The 17,804-nt window shown below is 47.7% G+C and overlaps 2 protein-coding genes across 7 annotated transcripts in view; one reads left to right on the top strand and one right to left on the bottom strand.

Annotated features, from left to right (window-relative positions):
• The window catches only part of SLC5A10 (solute carrier family 5 member 10), a 95,702-nt gene that overhangs the window by 31,491 nt on the left and 46,407 nt on the right, over nt 1-17,804 (top strand). For all 5 annotated transcript variants that reach the window (XM_077918659.1, XM_028706758.2, XM_028706756.2 and 2 more), the window contains one exon: nt 10,515-10,650. In XM_077918659.1, the coding sequence (XP_077774785.1) occupies nt 10,515-10,650 (136 nt within the window). The remainder of the gene's footprint in view (nt 1-10,514; nt 10,651-17,804) is intronic.
• The window catches only part of FAM83G (family with sequence similarity 83 member G), a 47,376-nt gene that overhangs the window by 6,542 nt on the left and 23,030 nt on the right, over nt 1-17,804 (bottom strand). The window contains exon 4 of one of the 2 annotated variants that reach the window (XM_028706753.2): nt 14,768-16,289. In XM_028706753.2, coding sequence (XP_028562586.2) covers nt 14,768-16,289 — 1,522 coding nt within the window. The remainder of the gene's footprint in view (nt 1-14,767; nt 16,290-17,804) is intronic. The other variant, XM_028706754.2, reaches the window with a different exon arrangement.

The raw sequence follows: 17,804 nt of genomic DNA, 5'->3' as shown, positions 1-17,804 counted from the left end.
TTTTGTGTGCATAACACTTCTTCAGATACATAGCAGTCAAGTACAGTGGTACCTCAGGTTACATATGCTTCAGGTTACATACGCTTCAGGTTACAGACTCCGCTAACCCAGAAATAATGCTTCAGGTTAAGAACTTTGCTTCAGGATGAGAACAGAAATCGTGCTCCGGCGGTGCAGCGGCAGCAGGAGGCCCCATTAGCTAAAGTGGTGCTTCAGGTTAAGAACAATTTCAGGTTAAGAACAGACTTCCGGAATGAATTAAGTACTAAACCTGAGGTACCACTGTACAACATTCCTAGAATGGACATGCTAGGAGATGCTTTGCACCAGCCAGGAGAAAACTTCCTGTTTCCTCCTGAGCTGAGACAAACTTCCTCTGCATGTGACTAGTGTGTGTGTGGCCTAATCTGGGGAAGAGGAGCACACCATCTTCTTTTGCTCCTCTCTCTTCTCCGGTTTGTTTTTCTCTATGTGTGAGGAGAAGTGAATGCTTGTTCGCAGTCACTTAGGTGCTAACTCCCTTATGGGATAGTTCCACATGTTATATACTTTTGTAGCCTAAGTCTGCCTTCAGGCATCTAACTGTGAACTGAATGAATGTGAGTAAACTGCTTTTATATTCACTTTAATAAGATTGTCGTGTTTATTCTTCTTAAAAGGGATAAGAGGCTAAAACTAGCCTGCAACAAGCAAACAGCTGTGCGTTTAAACTCTGCTAAGATATGGAACTTGCTAACACAAGTTAGGAAAGATACCATTAAACAATATACCCTCTCCTGCCTCCCTGAACATTCCCACAGTTGGGACATGTCCATGAAGTGTAATAACGCCGTCTGCTTGCCTGAATGGAGCATGGAGAGATGCAACATGTGAGAATGTAGAAAGCTTTGACTTTTGCACAACTGGAAAGCAACCTAATTTGCAAAGCCAAGAGTTGCATATGTTGCTCCACCCACTTTTGCAACAGGGCCCTGGAAATTTCCCCATGAGGGAATGTGGCCCGATATAAGGCTCCTCAGCCCTGGCTTAGCATTATGTCTGAACTGAATACTATCGTTTGCTTCTCTTCAACAAACCATAGTCTGTAAAGCCAATCAAACCTTGGCAACAGAGTGCGGCTTCTCTGAAGTGAGACAAATGTACTTTCTCCAACTATGCACATTTTTTTGTATGCAGTTTTTCCGTTTACATTTTTAAAAGTAATTTCCCCTGATATGATGCGTTTTAGTGTGCTAATTTCACCAACATTTGTATTTCAGTGTGCACTTTCTTGTATGTATGTATGTATTTGTGTAAATTTCTAGTTGGAGTAATGCATAAAAAGGTAAATGTACCCCTGACCATTAGGTCCAGTCGCGGACGATTCTGGGGTTGTGCGCTCATCTCACTCTATAGGCCGAGGGAGCCGGCGTTTGTCCACAGACAATTTTTCATGTAGCCAGCATGACTAAGCTGCTTCTGGCAAACCAGAGCAGTGCATGGAAACGCTGTTTATCTTCCCACCGGAGTGGTACCTATTTATCTACTTGCCCTTGACGTGCTGTCGAACTGCTAGGTTGGCAGGAGCTGGGACTGAACAACGGGAGCTCACCCCGTCCGTCGCGGGGATTCAAACAGCCGACCTTCTGATCGGCAAGTCCTAGGTTCTGTGGTTTAGACCACAGCGCCACCCGTGTCCCTGACAAAGGACAGCTTGACATATAAAGGGCCCCATTACCTTCAGTAGCTTAGGGCCTCATCAAACCTAGATCCGGCCCTCCTGGCGCCCATCGTCAATTTCACACTACAGGACTCAAGCATCCCACAAGTGATTTCTCATGGTCATTTCCAGCCACGTTTTGAAACAAGAGTTGAGGCCTCAGAAGAAACTGGAAGTCCCATGGGCCTCTCATGTGACCTCAGAAGTCGTATGAGAGGCCTCCCAGGCACCGCTGCGACGCATGCGATGTTACATGACATCATGTTACATTGTGGGTACCATTGGGCACCCATAATCTGGGGCCAATGTTGGCGCCCCTGACCCTCATCGTTCAGCCCAGACACTGAAATTTAGCTCTGAGGGCCTTCTGGGGCTTCTTCATTGTGCGGAGTGAAGCATCAGGGAACCAGGCAAGAGGGCCTTCTCAGTAGTGGCGCCCGTCCTGTGGAACGCCCTCCCATCAGATGTCAAGGAGATAAGTAACTCTACAATCTTTAGGAGACATCTGAAGGCAGCCCGGTATCAGGAAGCTTTTGATGTTTGATGTTTTGTTGTGTTCTTTTATACAGTGGACACTCGGGTTGCGAACGTGATCCGTGCAGGAGGCATGTTTGCAAACCGCAGTGGCGCGTCTGTGCACATGCTGGTTGCGATTTGGCGCTTCTGTGCATGCGCGACTGCCGAAAACCGGAAGTAATCTGTTGTGGTAATTCCGGGTTTTGGCGGGTCTGTAACCTGAAAAAATGCAACCTCAAGCATCTGTAACCCGAGATATGACTGTATTCTGTTGGAAGCTGCCCAGATTGGCTGGGGCAACCCAGTCAGATGGGCAGAGTACAAGAAATAAAATATTATCATCATCATTTCCAAGAACTACAGTGTCCTTTTACCCCTCTTTGAGACAGTCAGAACGGTGCACTTTTATTCCAAATTCAGCAGCATCATAGATTAGCAAAAGTGCATTATGAAATTAGTGGGTGCCCCTCATTTCTTTAACACTGGAACTTATCAACGGCTGCAAAGATTCCCATTTCTCTCTCTCTCTCTCAGCCAACATGGCATGCAGGGAATAAAGATACTGGAGAATTCTACTGAAAACAGGAGTAGAATTTTCTATGTTCAGAATGGAAATCGATCCAATGAACACAATGGTTATTTCCAGCTGTTGTTTTCAGTCCACCAATGAAATATAATTGATTATTTCCCCCTCCCACGGTCCTTGCATTGCATCTCCTTTGCATTGAAACGAATGGGGTGGAATATCGTAATGACAAGGTAACTTATGTCATTGCATAAATTACGTAAGCGATTTCACCACAGCAGGCAGCGAGGTGAATAACATAGTTTTTTGGCAAAAGGCAAACTGCAGCGGTACGGAAACAACCCTGCATGAGACAAATACAGGGAGGAATGAAATGCAATGCCTTCTTACGTCCTCAGCTGTGAATCATCTGAGATATGCTTCATTGCCAGGAAAAAGGCGAAGGCAGGGCTGGCTGTTGCCTGATCTTGCACCAAGCCAAGGTGAATCATGCACTTCCGTTGAGTCACAGGAGTGCCATCAAAAGTCATTCTGCATTTCCCCCACTTATTGGATGCAGGCAAAGGAAAGCGGAAGACTTAGTTTTCCACTTCTGTGCAATGGGAACAATAGCACAACAGCCCTGTGAATAAGGCCTGGGCGGATTGACTTTAATAGATAATGAATAGTTACGTTCTGCTTTGAAGATGATGAGCCTGCTGGAGCATCCCTATTTTTCCCCCCTTCAGCTTGCAAAAGCTGAATTTTCACCTGCGTTTGAACATTGCCTCCCTGCTGCTGCTGTTGCTTTTTTGATGTCCTTTTTTGATGTTGGGAGTCAGCCTTCCTGGTGTTTGCTGTTATTATTCAGCACACTAAAATCTATATACCGCTTCATCGCGATTGTCTCCAAGTGGGATGCACCAAGCTCAACAAATGCAGCAAAGCTAAATCCAGTTAAAAAACCCTAACTTATGACACCTGTGGCTTTCAAAACTCCAGTTGTCTGGAAGAGAGTGAGAGGAGTTTAACTTCCGGGTAAACTTGCACAGGGCTTTAAGGCTGCCACTGAGATCTCATAGGAAGAAAAGTTCTGCCCTGTTATTCTGCAGGGTCTCCTGTGCCAGAAATGAAATTTACATGCTGATAAGAATCGTGGATTCAAAAAATACCGTATTTTTTGCTCTATAAGACTCACTTTTTCCCTCCTAAAAAGTAAGGGGAAATGTGTGTGTGTCTTATGGAGCGAATGCAGGCTGCGCAGCTATCCCAGAAGCCAGAACAGCAAGAGGGATTGCTGCTTTCACTGCGCAGTGATCTCTCTTGCTGTTCTGGCTTCTGAGATTCAGAATATTTTTTTTCTGGTTTTCTTCCTCCAAAAACTAGGTGCGTCTTGTGGTCTGGTGCGTCTTATAGAGCGAAAAATATGGTAGTTTGCAAAGCTGAGAAGCCAGCTGGAATCGAGGAGAGAGATGGGGATGAACCAGGAAAGAAGAGGGATCCTGTCCTCCTCAGTCTATTTTTATTGTTCCAAATAAAAGGCCCAAACTAGACTTGTCTTACCTGTGCATCTTCTCTCTGCTTGTTCCCTAGAGAGGTCCAGTGCTTGTCCATGTTAATTGCTCTGGACTAGTGCAGGGGAGAAATTCATTCTTTTGCATTTAATGGCAACCCACCAAATTAACCCTCCCCAGAGTGTGAAACATAGCTCTCCTTTGCAATTTTTGCTTCTCCCGATTGCAGTTCTCCAACCAAAGAAGGCACATGAAATTCCATGTGCATTAGGGCACACTTCCTTTGTACCCCGGTTTCTAGGCATGGGTGTGAGAAGTTTTTCTTTTGCACCACTGCAGCAAACCTGATAAACGTTTGTTCCAATTCAGCAGTGAACGGCAGGTTTTCCTGGGGCCAGATGAAAGGAAAAACCTCTGGGTCCCATGCTTAGAAATCTGGGGCAAACGGGAGTGTGGAAGAGCCCTTAGTGCAGCGGTTCTCAACCTGTGGCTCCCCAGATGTTGTTGGACTACAACTCCCATCATCCCTGAGCTCTGGCCTTGCTAGCTAGGGGTGATGGGAATTGTAGCTCAACAACATCTGGGGACCAACAGGTTGAGAAAGACTGCCTTAGTGGAAAGGGACGGATCGCTGGTCTAACTCAGCTTTCTACGCTCCTGTGATTCCAGCTAGCAGCATCGCTGGCTGAATTTCATTTCTAGGACAGGAGACTAGGAATAAAGGTAAAGGGACCCCTGACCATTAGGTCCAGTTATGACTGACTCTGGGGTTGCGGCGCTCATCTCACTTTATTGACCGAGGGAGTCGGTGTACAGCTTCCAGGTCATGTGGCCAGCATGACTTAAGCCGCTTCTGGCGAACCAGAGCAGCGCACGGAACCGCCATTTACCTTCCCGCCAGAGCGTTACCAATTTATCTACTTGCACTTTGACGTGCTTTCAAACTGCTAGGTGGGCAGGAGCTGGGACCGAGCAACGGGAGCTCACCCCGTCATGGGGATTCGAACCGGCGACCTACTGATAGCAACCTGCAATACTACAGTGTGTTCTGTGTTGGGAGCTCACCACCACTTCTTCAGCCTTGTATATGTTCGAAAAGGGCAACACAGACGATCAAGGGGATTGGTGCAATTTTCCCATGACGACTTTTTCATTTAGGGAAAAGGCAAGTAAGCAGAGACCACGGTTTATAAATTTTTTTGCATGTCACAGAGAAAACGGGTAGAGAAAAGTTTTACTCCTTCTCTCCTAACACTGGTGGGCTCAATGATTGAGCTGAATGTTGGACGATTCAGGACAGATAAAAGAATGACCTTCTTCGTACAGTGCAAGGTTAAACTATGGAACTCCCTCCCACAGGGTTTAAAAGAGGGATGGACAAATTCATGGGAGGTAAGGCTTGCTGATCGGAAGGTCGGCGGTTCGAATCCCCGTGACGGGGTGAGCTCCCGTTGCTCGGTCCCTGCTCCTGCCAACCTAGCAGTTCAAAAGCACCTCAAAGTGCAAGTAGATAAATAGGTACCACTGTGGCGGGAAGGTAAACAGCATTTCCATGCACTGCTCTGGTTTCGCCAGAAACGGCTTAGTCATGATGGCCACATAACCCGGAAGCTATACACCGGCTCCATCGGCCAATAAAGCGAGATGAGCGCTGCAACCCCAGAGTCATCTGCAACTGGACCTAACGGTCAGGGGTCACTTTACCTTTACCTAAGGCTATTGATGGCTGTCAATCACAATGGCTGTGCTCTGTGCTTCTGAATCCCAGTTGCTGGAAACCACAGGAGGGGAGAATGATGCTTTTGAACTCGGATCCCACTTGTGGATTTCCCCATAGGCATCTGGTTGGCCACTGTGAGAACAGGATACTGGACTAGATGGGCTTTGGCCCAATCTAGCAGTGTTCTCCTTACATCTTATGTACATATCCTTTGCATGTTGACTTGGAAGTATGGATGGAAGAATCTGACCATTTTGGCTTCTCTCATACATGTTTCTCATTCTTCCAATCCTCTCTCCACGGATCTATATCTGTGGAGGTAATGCTCCACTTTGCGTAGGCAAACCTCACACCAGGCATGCAACAGTATGTCAAGGAGTGTTGTGCCTGCTCTCCCTGACCTTTTCCCTTCTTGGCTAGAAAATAGGGTTTCCCCCCCTGACTGTTTGTCCTCTCACAGATTTGTTTACTAGACATAACGCTTGGCTTGAGCATGACCAGGGACGCAGACATAATCAAGTGTCAGGGGGAACATTTTAGAGAAACACCTGCTGACACGTGTATTTGCTAATGCTGGAAATGTGCGTAGATGGAAATACGTTAAGTTCAGGGTGGTTCAGATGTTTCACTACTGTTTCCAATTGTTGACTTCTGCTAATAAAAGGAGCCTCGACAGAGCTAGCCGGCAGCTTGCTTGGAGCATGCTTGCCAGCGTGCTTCTGCACAGCTCACCTGCATCCAACCTCCTGTTGTCTCCATTATTCCTACATATATCAGTTTGTGCTTTTTAAAAGAAAGTTATCCTGAAAATTCACAAGAATTTGCAGATTTCTCCTAACGTGCACGTTTTTGTCTGCAATGTTTTCATAATACGCACATGTTTGCAAAGCAACCCCTCCTTATAAATGCATCTCTGTATGTTGTTTTCAACAACGTAGGCATTTGGGTGGACACTTTTACCCGGCATTTGCATTATTGTACACATTATTTGGCTGGCAAAACCGGACTGCAAAATTTATGGAAGTGAAAATTTTGAAGGATGGTTGAGTTTCAGTTCATGCATTGATGGAGAAAGTGTGAACTTAGGGTAAAGGTAAAGGGACCTCTGACCATTAGGTCCAGTCGTGGCCGACTCTGGGGTTGCGGCGCTCATCTCGCTTTATTGGCCAAGGGAGCTGGCGTGCAGCTTCCGGGTCATGTGGCCAGCATGACTAAGCCGCTTCTGGCGAACCAGAGCAGCACACGGAAATGCCGTTTACCTTCCCGCCGGAGCGGTACCTATTTATCTACTTGCACTTTTGACGTGCTTTTGAACTGCTAGGTTGGCAGGAGCAGGGACCGAGCAATGGGAGCTCACCCCGTCGAGGGGATTCGAACTGCCAATCTTCTGATCAGCAAGTCCTAGGCTCTGTGGTTTAACCCACAGCGCCACCCGTGTCCCGAACTTAGGGTAGTTTGCCTTTAAATGTCGACTGAATTGAATCCCCCCTCCATCCCTATGTGGAATGGAGCCCCACCCTGCCTAGTGGAGCTTCATCCCTTGTAATGGTCCAAAAGACTGCAGCCCCCAGCTCTCTGATGAACCTGAGAAGGTCACCAACATGCTTAGTCCTGCCCATCAACAGCAAAGTGGGAAAATATGGACAAGACAGGCTTTTGTAAGCAGAATGCTCAGACACCCACGTCACCTTCAAAGCAGGATGCATGCACTCATTGTCTATTAAAACAAACCCTCCCAGGCTTTACTCACGGGGCACCGTGCAATTTAAATCCTCCCCCCTTAATATTAATCACCAGGCAATTGCTTTTTGCATGTGAACCAGTCTTTAGCTACCCTAGGAAGAAAGTTAAGAAATATGCCGTATTCTGGACATACCTGTCCTTGTGGTTTAAAATGGGCTGAAGGCTTCGTGCATATTATTATATATTGAAGTGTGTTGAGAGAGCAACACTTTGGGGCAAATTTTAGGGAGAGGTGGGGAGAGGCCTGACCGCGAGCCTGTAATTTATCTGCTGGATGGACAAGATAAATATGTAACTGCAGAGGCCGTGCATTTTCTGTCTGTAGTAAAGCGAGGAGAGGAGAAAATTATTATGTTGTATCTTGCCAGGAAGATATTTCAGAATCTTCTACTTGTTTTATGCCAATCTTCACTTAGGTTTCACAGAGGTTTATTCAGATTGGCATCATTTTGTTTTATTTCATTTTAATATTTCATAACAGTGGAACAATCTTTTCGTTTTAACGGAGCATGTTGTGATCTGCCAAGGATGGTTGGCATTCTAAGAATGTTTATGTTGCAGTTCACCTAACTTAAGAACTAACTTCATTCTATTTAATACTGTATTATTTTTTTTTATGGTGGTCTGATGACTGGACAAAAATGGATGAATCAGAGCTGAACTGAACCATTCTCTAACGAGCTCCAGGTGGCAAAGGAGGATGGGGGGCAATTTAATTAAAAGTGACCCCCTTTTCCCATAGGGAATTTGCTGCCATCACATGTAGTTTGGTCCCAAGTTCACAGCAGAGGCACAACTTAATTAGCGATTTATTGCTTTAGAACACAGTTCAGTACTGGGCTTCAGTGGATCATAACCACAAAGTTTTATTCTTAGGGCAAACGAGGATATTTGTTTTTCAAGCAACAGCTTCCCTCTCCACGTATGATCTGCTCTTGAAGCAGATTTTGATAAGGATTTAGGGTGGAGGCGCTGTTTCAAAGGAGAGAATGTTGAAAACAGCAACAACCAACCATGGTTGCTGTTTCAAGCTCCTGGTTGCATCAGAAGCAACTCTTTGCACCCTGGCAGGATTTGGGACGCTGGTGAAATTCTCCCAAGGCAGGTTCAGGAAAAAAACTTTGCGAGTTTGTCCATGCCTGACTCAAAGGAGAGATGAGCTTTAACAAACCCCAGAGTTATTTTCTGGCTCAGATTGAAATCTGAGCCAGAGAAGGATTTCTGGTTTCTCCCCTTATCCTGCCTCTCCCCAACTTGATCTTCTCCAGATGTTTTGGGCTACAACGTCCAACTTCCAGCCAGCTGTTGGGAGAGCAGATGCAAAGCTCGAGCCCGATAATGGATCTGGAGGTGGAAGCGGTTCTCCTCACCTAGCGCCACTGATTTTTGTCCTTGCAGCCTTTTAAATTCTCCCTGTACTCAATGAAACAGAGCAACGTCGCTCTATCACATTGAATGGTGGAATATTTTAGAGGCTGAAATTTGAATCATTTTTCTGGATTGGCTTGTAAACAATGATCTGGGGGTTCCCAAGATCTCAACCCTTTCTGAATTAATGCGGGATGAGCTTGGGAGAGCTCATCCATCTTTGTTCAGGATTGTGTGCATGCTGCAATTCTATTGAAGCTCAGCAAAAACAAACAAACAAACACCCCCCAAACCTAGAATTAGTTGTCAAAAACCGCAGGATTCAGCTTCCTGAAAATACAAACTTCTATTGGGTACATTTCAAAAAATCAATTTGCTAGCTTTTTTTTATTGTACTAGAGCATAATTTAAAATGCTTAGTGGCAAGCGTCATTTAGCCCTGCCTATATTGGTTTTATAAAACATACAATCAGCCCTATTGAATAAATAATAGGATGCTTTGGTTAAGTCTCTCTCGTCTACAATGCCATCCACCTTTGTGGGAAAGAATTAAGGGAATCGACCGTAGGTAGCTACTTGCATACAAGATCCGCAGCTTTGATGACAATTAATTAAGGCTGCAGTGTGCAATTGGCTAGATGCGTTGATTTTTATCAAACAACCTTTTGATTAAAGCAGGTGTCCTTGATTTGGTAGTAGATTTTTTAATGGAAGAATTAATAGTAACTGCAGTTGATGGGCACCATCTTAAAATGTATAGAAACTAGCCTGCTGTTGAAAGGGAAAATCAGCATGTGTTGCTTTGGGCGCCACTGGCAAGCGGCCCTCAGAAGGCTGCAGAGAAGGGAATGTGGCCCTTATGCTGGAAAGGATTCCCAATCCGTGAGGTACCGTATTTTTCGCTCTATAGGACGCACTTTCCCCCCTCCAAAAATTAAGGGGAAATGTGTGTGCGTCCTATGGAGCGAATGCAGGCTCCTTGGCTTCAGCGATAGCAACGGGAAGCCTCCAAAGCGCAGAGGGAGTGCTCCCTCCGCACTCCAGAGGCTACGCATTGCTTTCGCTGAAGCCTGGAGAGCGAGAGGAGTCAGTGCACACTGATTCCTCTTGCTCTCCAGGCTTCAGGGATAGCCGCCTGAAGCCTTTGGAGCGCAGCGGGAACTCCCGCTGCACTCCGAAGGCTTCAGGTTCCTTTTGCTGAAGCCGGGAGAGCAAGACTCTCCTGGCTTCAGCAGAGAGGGAGAACTGCGCAGCGCCCCTTCAGCGAAGCGGGAGGAGAAATGGAAGGGCCTCCGTTTCTCCTGCCGCTTCGCTGAAGGGGCTCTGAGCAGAGAGGAGGAGATTTTTTTTTCTTGTTCTCCCCCTCTAAAACAAGATACGTCCTATGGTCAGGTGCGTCCTATAGAGTGAAAAATACGGTACATCCTTTTCTCTCTCTCTTTCTCCCAGGTCATTGTCCAGAGGTCTCTCTCAGCAAAGAACCTCAATCACGCCAAGGCCGGATCCATCCTAGCCAGCTATTTAAAAATGCTTCCCATGGTTGTCATCATCATGCCTGGAATGATAAGCCGGATCCTGTATCCAGGTAAGTTGCAATAACCCCGAAGAAGGAAACACAGGGACCCAATCCTTACAGTTTTCTGATACAGTGGTGCCTCGCAAGACGAAAAGAATCCGTTCCGCGATTCTCTTCGTCTAGCGGTTTTTTCATCTTGCGAAGCAACCCTATTAGCGGCTAAGCGGATTAGCACTATTAGCGGTTTAGCGGCTATTAAAGGCTTAGCGGCTTAGCTGCTAAAAGGTTATTAGCGGCTTAGCGGCTTAGAAAAAGGGGGGGAAGCGGGAAAAAAATCGCAAGACTAGCAAGACGTTTCGTCTTGCGAAGCAAGCCCATAGGGAAAATCGTCTTGCGAAGCAGCTAAGAAACGGAAAACCCTTTCGTCTAGCGGGTTTTCCGTCTTGCGAGGCATTCGTCTTGCGGGGCACCACTGTAATCTTGAGGCACCACGGAAGGAGGAGCTGTCACGGAGGCCACAGGCCTCTTCTTCTCTTGCCTTTAACCATCAAGTGTTACTCTGAGGTAGACTTTCCCTGGACTTGGAGGTTCCATTGAGCCACCATGACTAGTAGCCATGGATAAATCCACCCTCCGTGAGCTTGCCCAGTCTCCTTTTTAAAACCAGGTGTGGGGAAGCATATTTGCTGGCAGTTCAACAGCAACAAGTTTTATTATACTTTTAAGAAATATGTAAAGGGGTGGGGGCACGTGTTGGCCTTGCGTTCTTCCTCTTAAGTAATAGGGAGGGTTCAGTGGAACATGAGGTGATAACCTCGTATATGATGACGGTGGCAAGAAGATTATATTGCAAAGAAATGGAAGCAATGAAGAAAGCAGACAACGAAAGAGAATTGATTTCATAGTAGCGTTGACAGGTCAGGAGCACCCCAGAATCTAGAATTTCAGACCTCAAACCTGACACATAGGGGGTGGGTGCTGGTGATGTCATGGGGCAGATCCTGGTTATCCTTCCTCTGCACTCCCTCCCAACACTGAGCCCTGGAGACGGAAGTTAATTGGGAGAGGACTCCACGAGGGTCCATACAACAATTTGCAGCCAGGTCTTTCCAGGCTGAAGAAGCTTGCATGCTGCACACATTGTCATCTTAATCATTTTTCAGTATTAGAGGGACCCTTGTTCGCCTGGAGATTCAAGCCCTTCCCTTGCTACCTGGAGGGGGCCAGGCAGACCTCGGGGGCTTTCGGCCAGTCCTGGAGAACTGGCAACCCTGTTTGGTAGGGTTTGCAATCAGAGGCGATTTTGAAAGGGCCTCTGAGCTCTCAGTGGCATTGGGCAGCTCATCCGAGCAGCCCGAAACACCTGGCCTGTTTAAGCATCTTGCAAGCGTAACAGAAACCAGTCTGACCCAGTCAATAATAGCATGCCAGGTCAGGGGACGCGGCTGTGTCAAGACTTCAAAGGCATCGGCACGCCCAGCCTTGCAAAAGTCGGCCGGCCCCTGGGAGAGGGAAGGCGAGTTGAAAGTATCATCAGCATCTTAAGTGGCCAAGCGCAGGCAGATAATGTGTTGTGCTTGGCTCAGATAAGTTTTCTTTCATCCAGAGAACTATGTTCTTACATCACCCACGGCTTGCAAGCCTCCTAAGCGCAGCTACTCAGAAGTAAGGGTGCAACCTATATAAGGATGGATAGATCTGGCAATTTAGGCGCTCTCAGTTTCTCATGTCCCCAGTCTTAAAATCAGTTCCCACATATTTCCGCAACAGTCCGCAATTACTATTTCTTTAAGGGGAAAAAAAATAGAATCCTCATGAAAACCAATCAACATTTTAGTGCAAGTTTTTCTTAATAAACACATTTTTGTATGCAGTTTTGAACAATATGGACTTTTTTTTACAAGCATCTTCCTCGTTAAGCTATGCCAAATGTAAAAGACCCCATAGCGATACCCCCCCCCCAAATGTGTATTATTCTAACAGGAAGAACAATGAAAATAGAAATAATGAAGTTTTATATTTCCATATATACACATACATAGGCGAGGATGCAACTGGAAACGTACAACTCGGCAAAAATATGTAACTTGCCATGAGCCTATTTATTTCTTGCTGGCTGGGCAAAACCTGAAATTTAGCCAAATAAAATTTATTGAGAGGCCCCTTGTTATCTAAGGCTCTGAGCTGCAGCCTACTTAGCCTGTTTGCAAATCCAACAAAGCCAGCCATTGCAATGTTGACGAACAGATGCCGCCCTCCCTGTTTTATAGCGTGTTTGTGACGCTCCTCTCGTGTGAGAATGTGCCCAGGCATTTATGCTTTTGATGACCGCGTTTGGAACAAGGAGAGACAGCGACGCAGCTTAAGAAGGGTGTGTTTTCGTGGGCAGGCCGGGCCATGCCTCACTCCGCTTTGCATAGGTGGCAAAATCCACACACACTGCTCTCGCTCAGGTGCCAAAGAGGCTGCAGCGATTTGGGACGGCAGAGGCCCGAAATCCCGCAGGCCTGGGGCTGTTCCTCTGATTTCCTAACGCGGATCAGCTTCCCCTCAAAATGCAGCGGTTTGGGAGGAGCGGAGGCCATGTTAAAATGTCAGAGTCTGGCAGACGTATCGCCTCTGGCAATATGAAATTAAATGATTACGTGTGGGGCCTGCAACAAAATGTTGCAGCGGTGAGTCCTCCTTCTTAAAGAGCTCCGTCCCATTTTCTCTTCCACCTGTTGTTCTGTCTCACTCCACCTCTACCCAGCAACAGCTACTGAAAGTGGGCGCGCAGTCCTTTGGTGGGCACCCCCCCTCTCCCCTCACCCCCAAAGACTTGTTTTTCTAAGTACCGTATTTTTCGCTCTATAGGACGCACTTTTCCCCCTTCTGGCTGGAGAGGTAACGCAGGGCTATGGCAGGAGCCTCCATAGGCGCGCGTCACCTCTCCAGCTGGGAGAGCGCGCGTGGGGCTAAAGAAGCCATAGCCCCGCGACCCTCTCCCAGCTGGAGAAGTGACGTGTGACTATGGCAGCAGCCTCTCCGCTGCGCCTTTCCGCTGCTCCCTGACCTGCTCTTTGGGGCTGGTGGTGGGCTTCCCCCCGCCAGCCCCAAAGAGCAGGTCGAAAGGAACCTGAAGCCTGAAGAGCGAGAGGGGTTGGTGCGCACCGACCCCTCTCGCTCTCCAGGCTTCCAAGGTAGCCGCCTGAACGCACCTTAAACGGCACCTTGTTTTAGAGGGGGAAAACAAGAGGGGGGAAATTCTCCCACTCTCTGCGCAGCGCCTCCTGCCGCTTCACTGAAGGGGCGCTGGGCAGAGAGTGGAATAATTTTTTCCCCTTGTTCTCCCCCCTCTAAAACAAGGTGTGTCCTATTGTCCGGTGTGTCCTATGGTGCGAAAAATACGGTATTTATTTGTCAGGGTGCGGATATCTCTCTCTTGTCAGTGCGTAGTTTTGTTACAGCTGTATAAGAACCAGCGTTTGGAGAACTGAGATCACTCTCACTTGCACCCAGTATAAGGCCCGGTGTGCTCTATCCGTTTGAAGTATCCTTTCACTTTAAACAATTGTGGTTTCCTTTGAAGAATCATGGGAAGTGTCGTTTAAGGATGCCGAGAGTTTTTAGGGCACCTCTTGTATTCCTCCCCAGCAGAACTACCAGAGGGGTTAATAGGCCAATGCTTCTCCTTAGAGAACTCTGGGAATTGTAGCTCTGTGAGGAAGGGAACAGGGGTTTCCGAACAAGTTGCAGCACTCTTAAAAAAAAACTGCAGCTCCCAGAATTATTTGGGGGAAGCCACAACCGTTTAACGTGGCATCAAAATGCTTTAAATGTATTGTGTGAATGTGACCATGGTTCTCCGAGTCGTCTGCCATTTTGGAATGCACAACCAAACCAGCTTTTTGGCTAAGATCTTTTGATGACTGTCTTGGCGTCTCTTACGCCAGAGTTCCCACCTCCAGAACCCGGTGCCTTCCTCCCATCTGCCCCACCCAGTGAAAAATACAGATTATCAGGTGACAGTCGCAGTCATTAGCACAGCAATCACGCATTGGGATCAAAGCTATATTATTACAGGTTTGATCCTATATAGGTTTGACCTATATTAGCTCTCAGCTGTACTTCGTGTGCCGTCTCTTGTTACGTTACAGAACTTTACAACAAGCTAAGTGTAAAAGGGTACAACAGATAATCCTACCTGTGGAGCATTGCTCAGACAGGTATTGTAGCCGTCGGGCAAAGCATGCGGATTACGGTCCCTTCCCAAAACACACCTAATCTCCTCCACGCTGTCGCTTCTCCTCCTCATCTGGCTGGCCATCCCCAGGCTTAGCAGCGGCTGGGGGCTCCCCAGAGGACTGGGGAAGGTGCCCCGACTCATGTAGGGCTCACTCAGCTTCCTCTGAAAGTCTGGGTGGTGCTGAGGGCTGTGGCCGCCTCCGTTGGGGAGGAAGTCGGAATTGGTCCTCCGCAGAGGCCCGCAGGGCCGCCTCCCCTTGCAGTATTCATCGGAGACGGAGGACGCGTCGGAGTGGAGCTGGCTGTGGTTGGTGGCGGAGCTGCCGGACAGGCTCTCGTGGTCGCTTAACGTCACATAGTCCTCCTCTTCCTCTTCCTCCTCGGCCTCGCCCCCTTGAACCCCGTTCATGGGGAAGGGGGCTACGTCCTCATAGATGGACGCCTGCCGACTGAGTTTGCAGCTGCTCCTTGCATCGGGACCCTGTTCGGGACTCTCATTCTGTGTTGCGTTTGTGGCCCCGGTCCCCGCCTGCTGCGTTTGGGGGTCCTCTGCCGAAGCAGCCCCATCCTCGGCACGTACAGTTTTCGCGGAGATTAAGTCCGTCACATGGACTGTCCGTGGTTTGGGGACCGGGGGCGCGGCGCCCTTGCTGTCCACTTGGCCTTGAGTTTGTGCGTCCAGCGGCTGCTTCAAGTGCTGACTGTCGGCCAGAGTGGCGAACGTCTCTCCATTACTCGGGTTTCCTGGAGTCTTTTCCGTGGGGCTGGCTGTGGGGTTTGGACGGGCCTCCTGGGTTTGGGCCGGGGCAGCGGCGGCATCGAGCTGTTGGCAAGGCGTCGCGGCAGGCTGGTTGTCGTGGCCTCTTTTAGCCTCTTGAGATTTTTGCCTGAGCATCTTCTTGTGCGGGGCGTTGGCTTTTGAGATGTCGCACACCTTGATGCGGTTCATCTGTGACAGCTGGATGTTCTTGATTTTGGGGTCGAAAATGTTGATGTAGCCCAATATCTCGCTCCCGGGTTCTGGGTCGGGTTCAACCCAAGTTGGCAGGTATTCAAACATGTTGGCTTTCTCCAGGTTGAGGAGACCCGGGTGAATAGGCGGCGCCGTCTCGACGATGTCGCTGGGCCTCTCGGATACCCGAGCCTCCGGGATGGCTTTCTTCTTCGCTTCGGCTTTCTGCTGCTCAGCGACGTTCTTGTCACTGCTGGCCTTGCTGTTGTTAATCTGCTCGGCGCTCTTCGCCTTGACGAGGGCGTACTTGGGGTTGAACATTTTCTTCACCACGGCTGGGTTCACGGGGGCGAGAGTGGGTAGTACGAGAGGCTCTGGTTCTGGCTCCTCTTCCATGGGGATAGATTTCAGGCTGACCCCCCGAGACATGAGGTACAGCTCCTGAAACTGCTTGTCAAATGCCTCGACCACCTGTCCTGTGAGGACTGAGATGATGTTCCTGTCGGTTCTCGCAGCGGACCAGGTGAAGCTGGGTAGGAACAGATACAGGAGTTATTAAGGACTTGGTGCCTGCCCCTTCCTGTATTTAGATGAAAACAAAAGATCTGCTAAAATTTGCCTCCCAATGGCCTAGTTTGCACTCAACGGCAAACCATGGTTTGTTTTCCTCTAACTATGGGAACTGTGGGTTTGCTGGAATGCACAATCCCAGCCCAGCAGACCAACGATGGTTTGTTTTCATGGCAATAAACCATGGTGTGAAGCTGTCCTACAAACCATGGCTTTAAATCAGATTTGATATTATCCCCTAATATCTGAGACACCCTGTCTCAGATGCTCGCTGAGCTACAGAGGCTCAAGACAAAAGCAGCTGGGAAACAAACCAAGCTTTGTAGAAGTTATACCCAGTCTGTGAGATTATTTGTGGTTTGTGGAACAAACCATGGTTAAAACAAACTATGGCTTAGCATTGCTTGTGAATGCAGCCGTCGTAAAGGCATAATTCTGAAGAATAAAAATCTTACAATAGGTGTGTGGATTTGTAGGCTCATCAAATCCTGCTCTGTCCTGAAAACAGACCCCCCCCTTAATTTCTAAAACTCTTCACCTGCCTGCCTCCTTCCAGTCATCTGAGGCCGAAAGAAATTCGTGATAATAAACAAAGAACTGATATAATCATCAAAACTGAACAAAAAATGCAATCACATTTGCCATTACAATGGGAAAAATGTAATCAAAATGTCAACCAGATAATAAGAACATGGATGGAGCACTTATGCTAATTATTGCTCGACTCTAGATGCTCACTTTTGGTCTTGACTTTTTGTTTTCTGGTATGGAAAGCATAACAGTCAGTGATGCGGCACTGTGTGTGTGTGTGTGTATATGTGTGTGTATTTATTCTAACACATTAAAAATATTTCTAGGCCACTTTCCTATTGAAAGCAACAGCCAAAGCGGAATGTTGATGTTAGTTGCTGGCCATGCAAATAGGACTGAGATGAAGATGTGGATTGGTGTATTGGCTGCAGAGGTCACAAAGGCACCAATGGCTTTATGGCATCAGTGGAAGCAGTGGAATACAAGTGGGATGTGCAACAAAATGTCGCAAAGGGTTGCCACGTCCTAACAAAAGTGTGTGGCGCCTGTGACTTGCCTGTTCCTCAGGTCGAAGCAGTTGAGTGGGCCTATTTGGGGTAAGGCGACCCCCCCCAAGTAAACTGGTCCCAAGCTCTGTCTCCACCCCCATGAACTGCTTCTGCTTAAACTACTGAAAGGCCTGCCGGAATGAAAGAGGCTGTGTGAATTTTTACATTTGTGTCCACTGTAGAACCATAGAGTTGGAAGGGACCATGCGGGTCATCTAGTCCAACCCTCTGCAATGCAGGAATTTTTTTTTTGCCCAAGGCGGGGTTCTCAAACTCATCACCCTAAGATTAAGAGTCTCACACTCTGCCAACTGAGCTGTCTGGTTTCAAGCGGCACTGAATTCCTTATCAAAAAACTGCAAGCAAAGCGGCAGATTCTCGGCTGGTCTCTAAAG

Source organism: Podarcis muralis, chromosome 14 (assembly GCF_964188315.1).
Source record: "Podarcis muralis chromosome 14, rPodMur119.hap1.1, whole genome shotgun sequence".
In the NCBI taxonomy this organism is placed as follows: domain Eukaryota; kingdom Metazoa; phylum Chordata; class Lepidosauria; order Squamata; family Lacertidae; genus Podarcis; species Podarcis muralis.
This window is presented reverse-complemented; position numbering and strand designations above follow the sequence as displayed.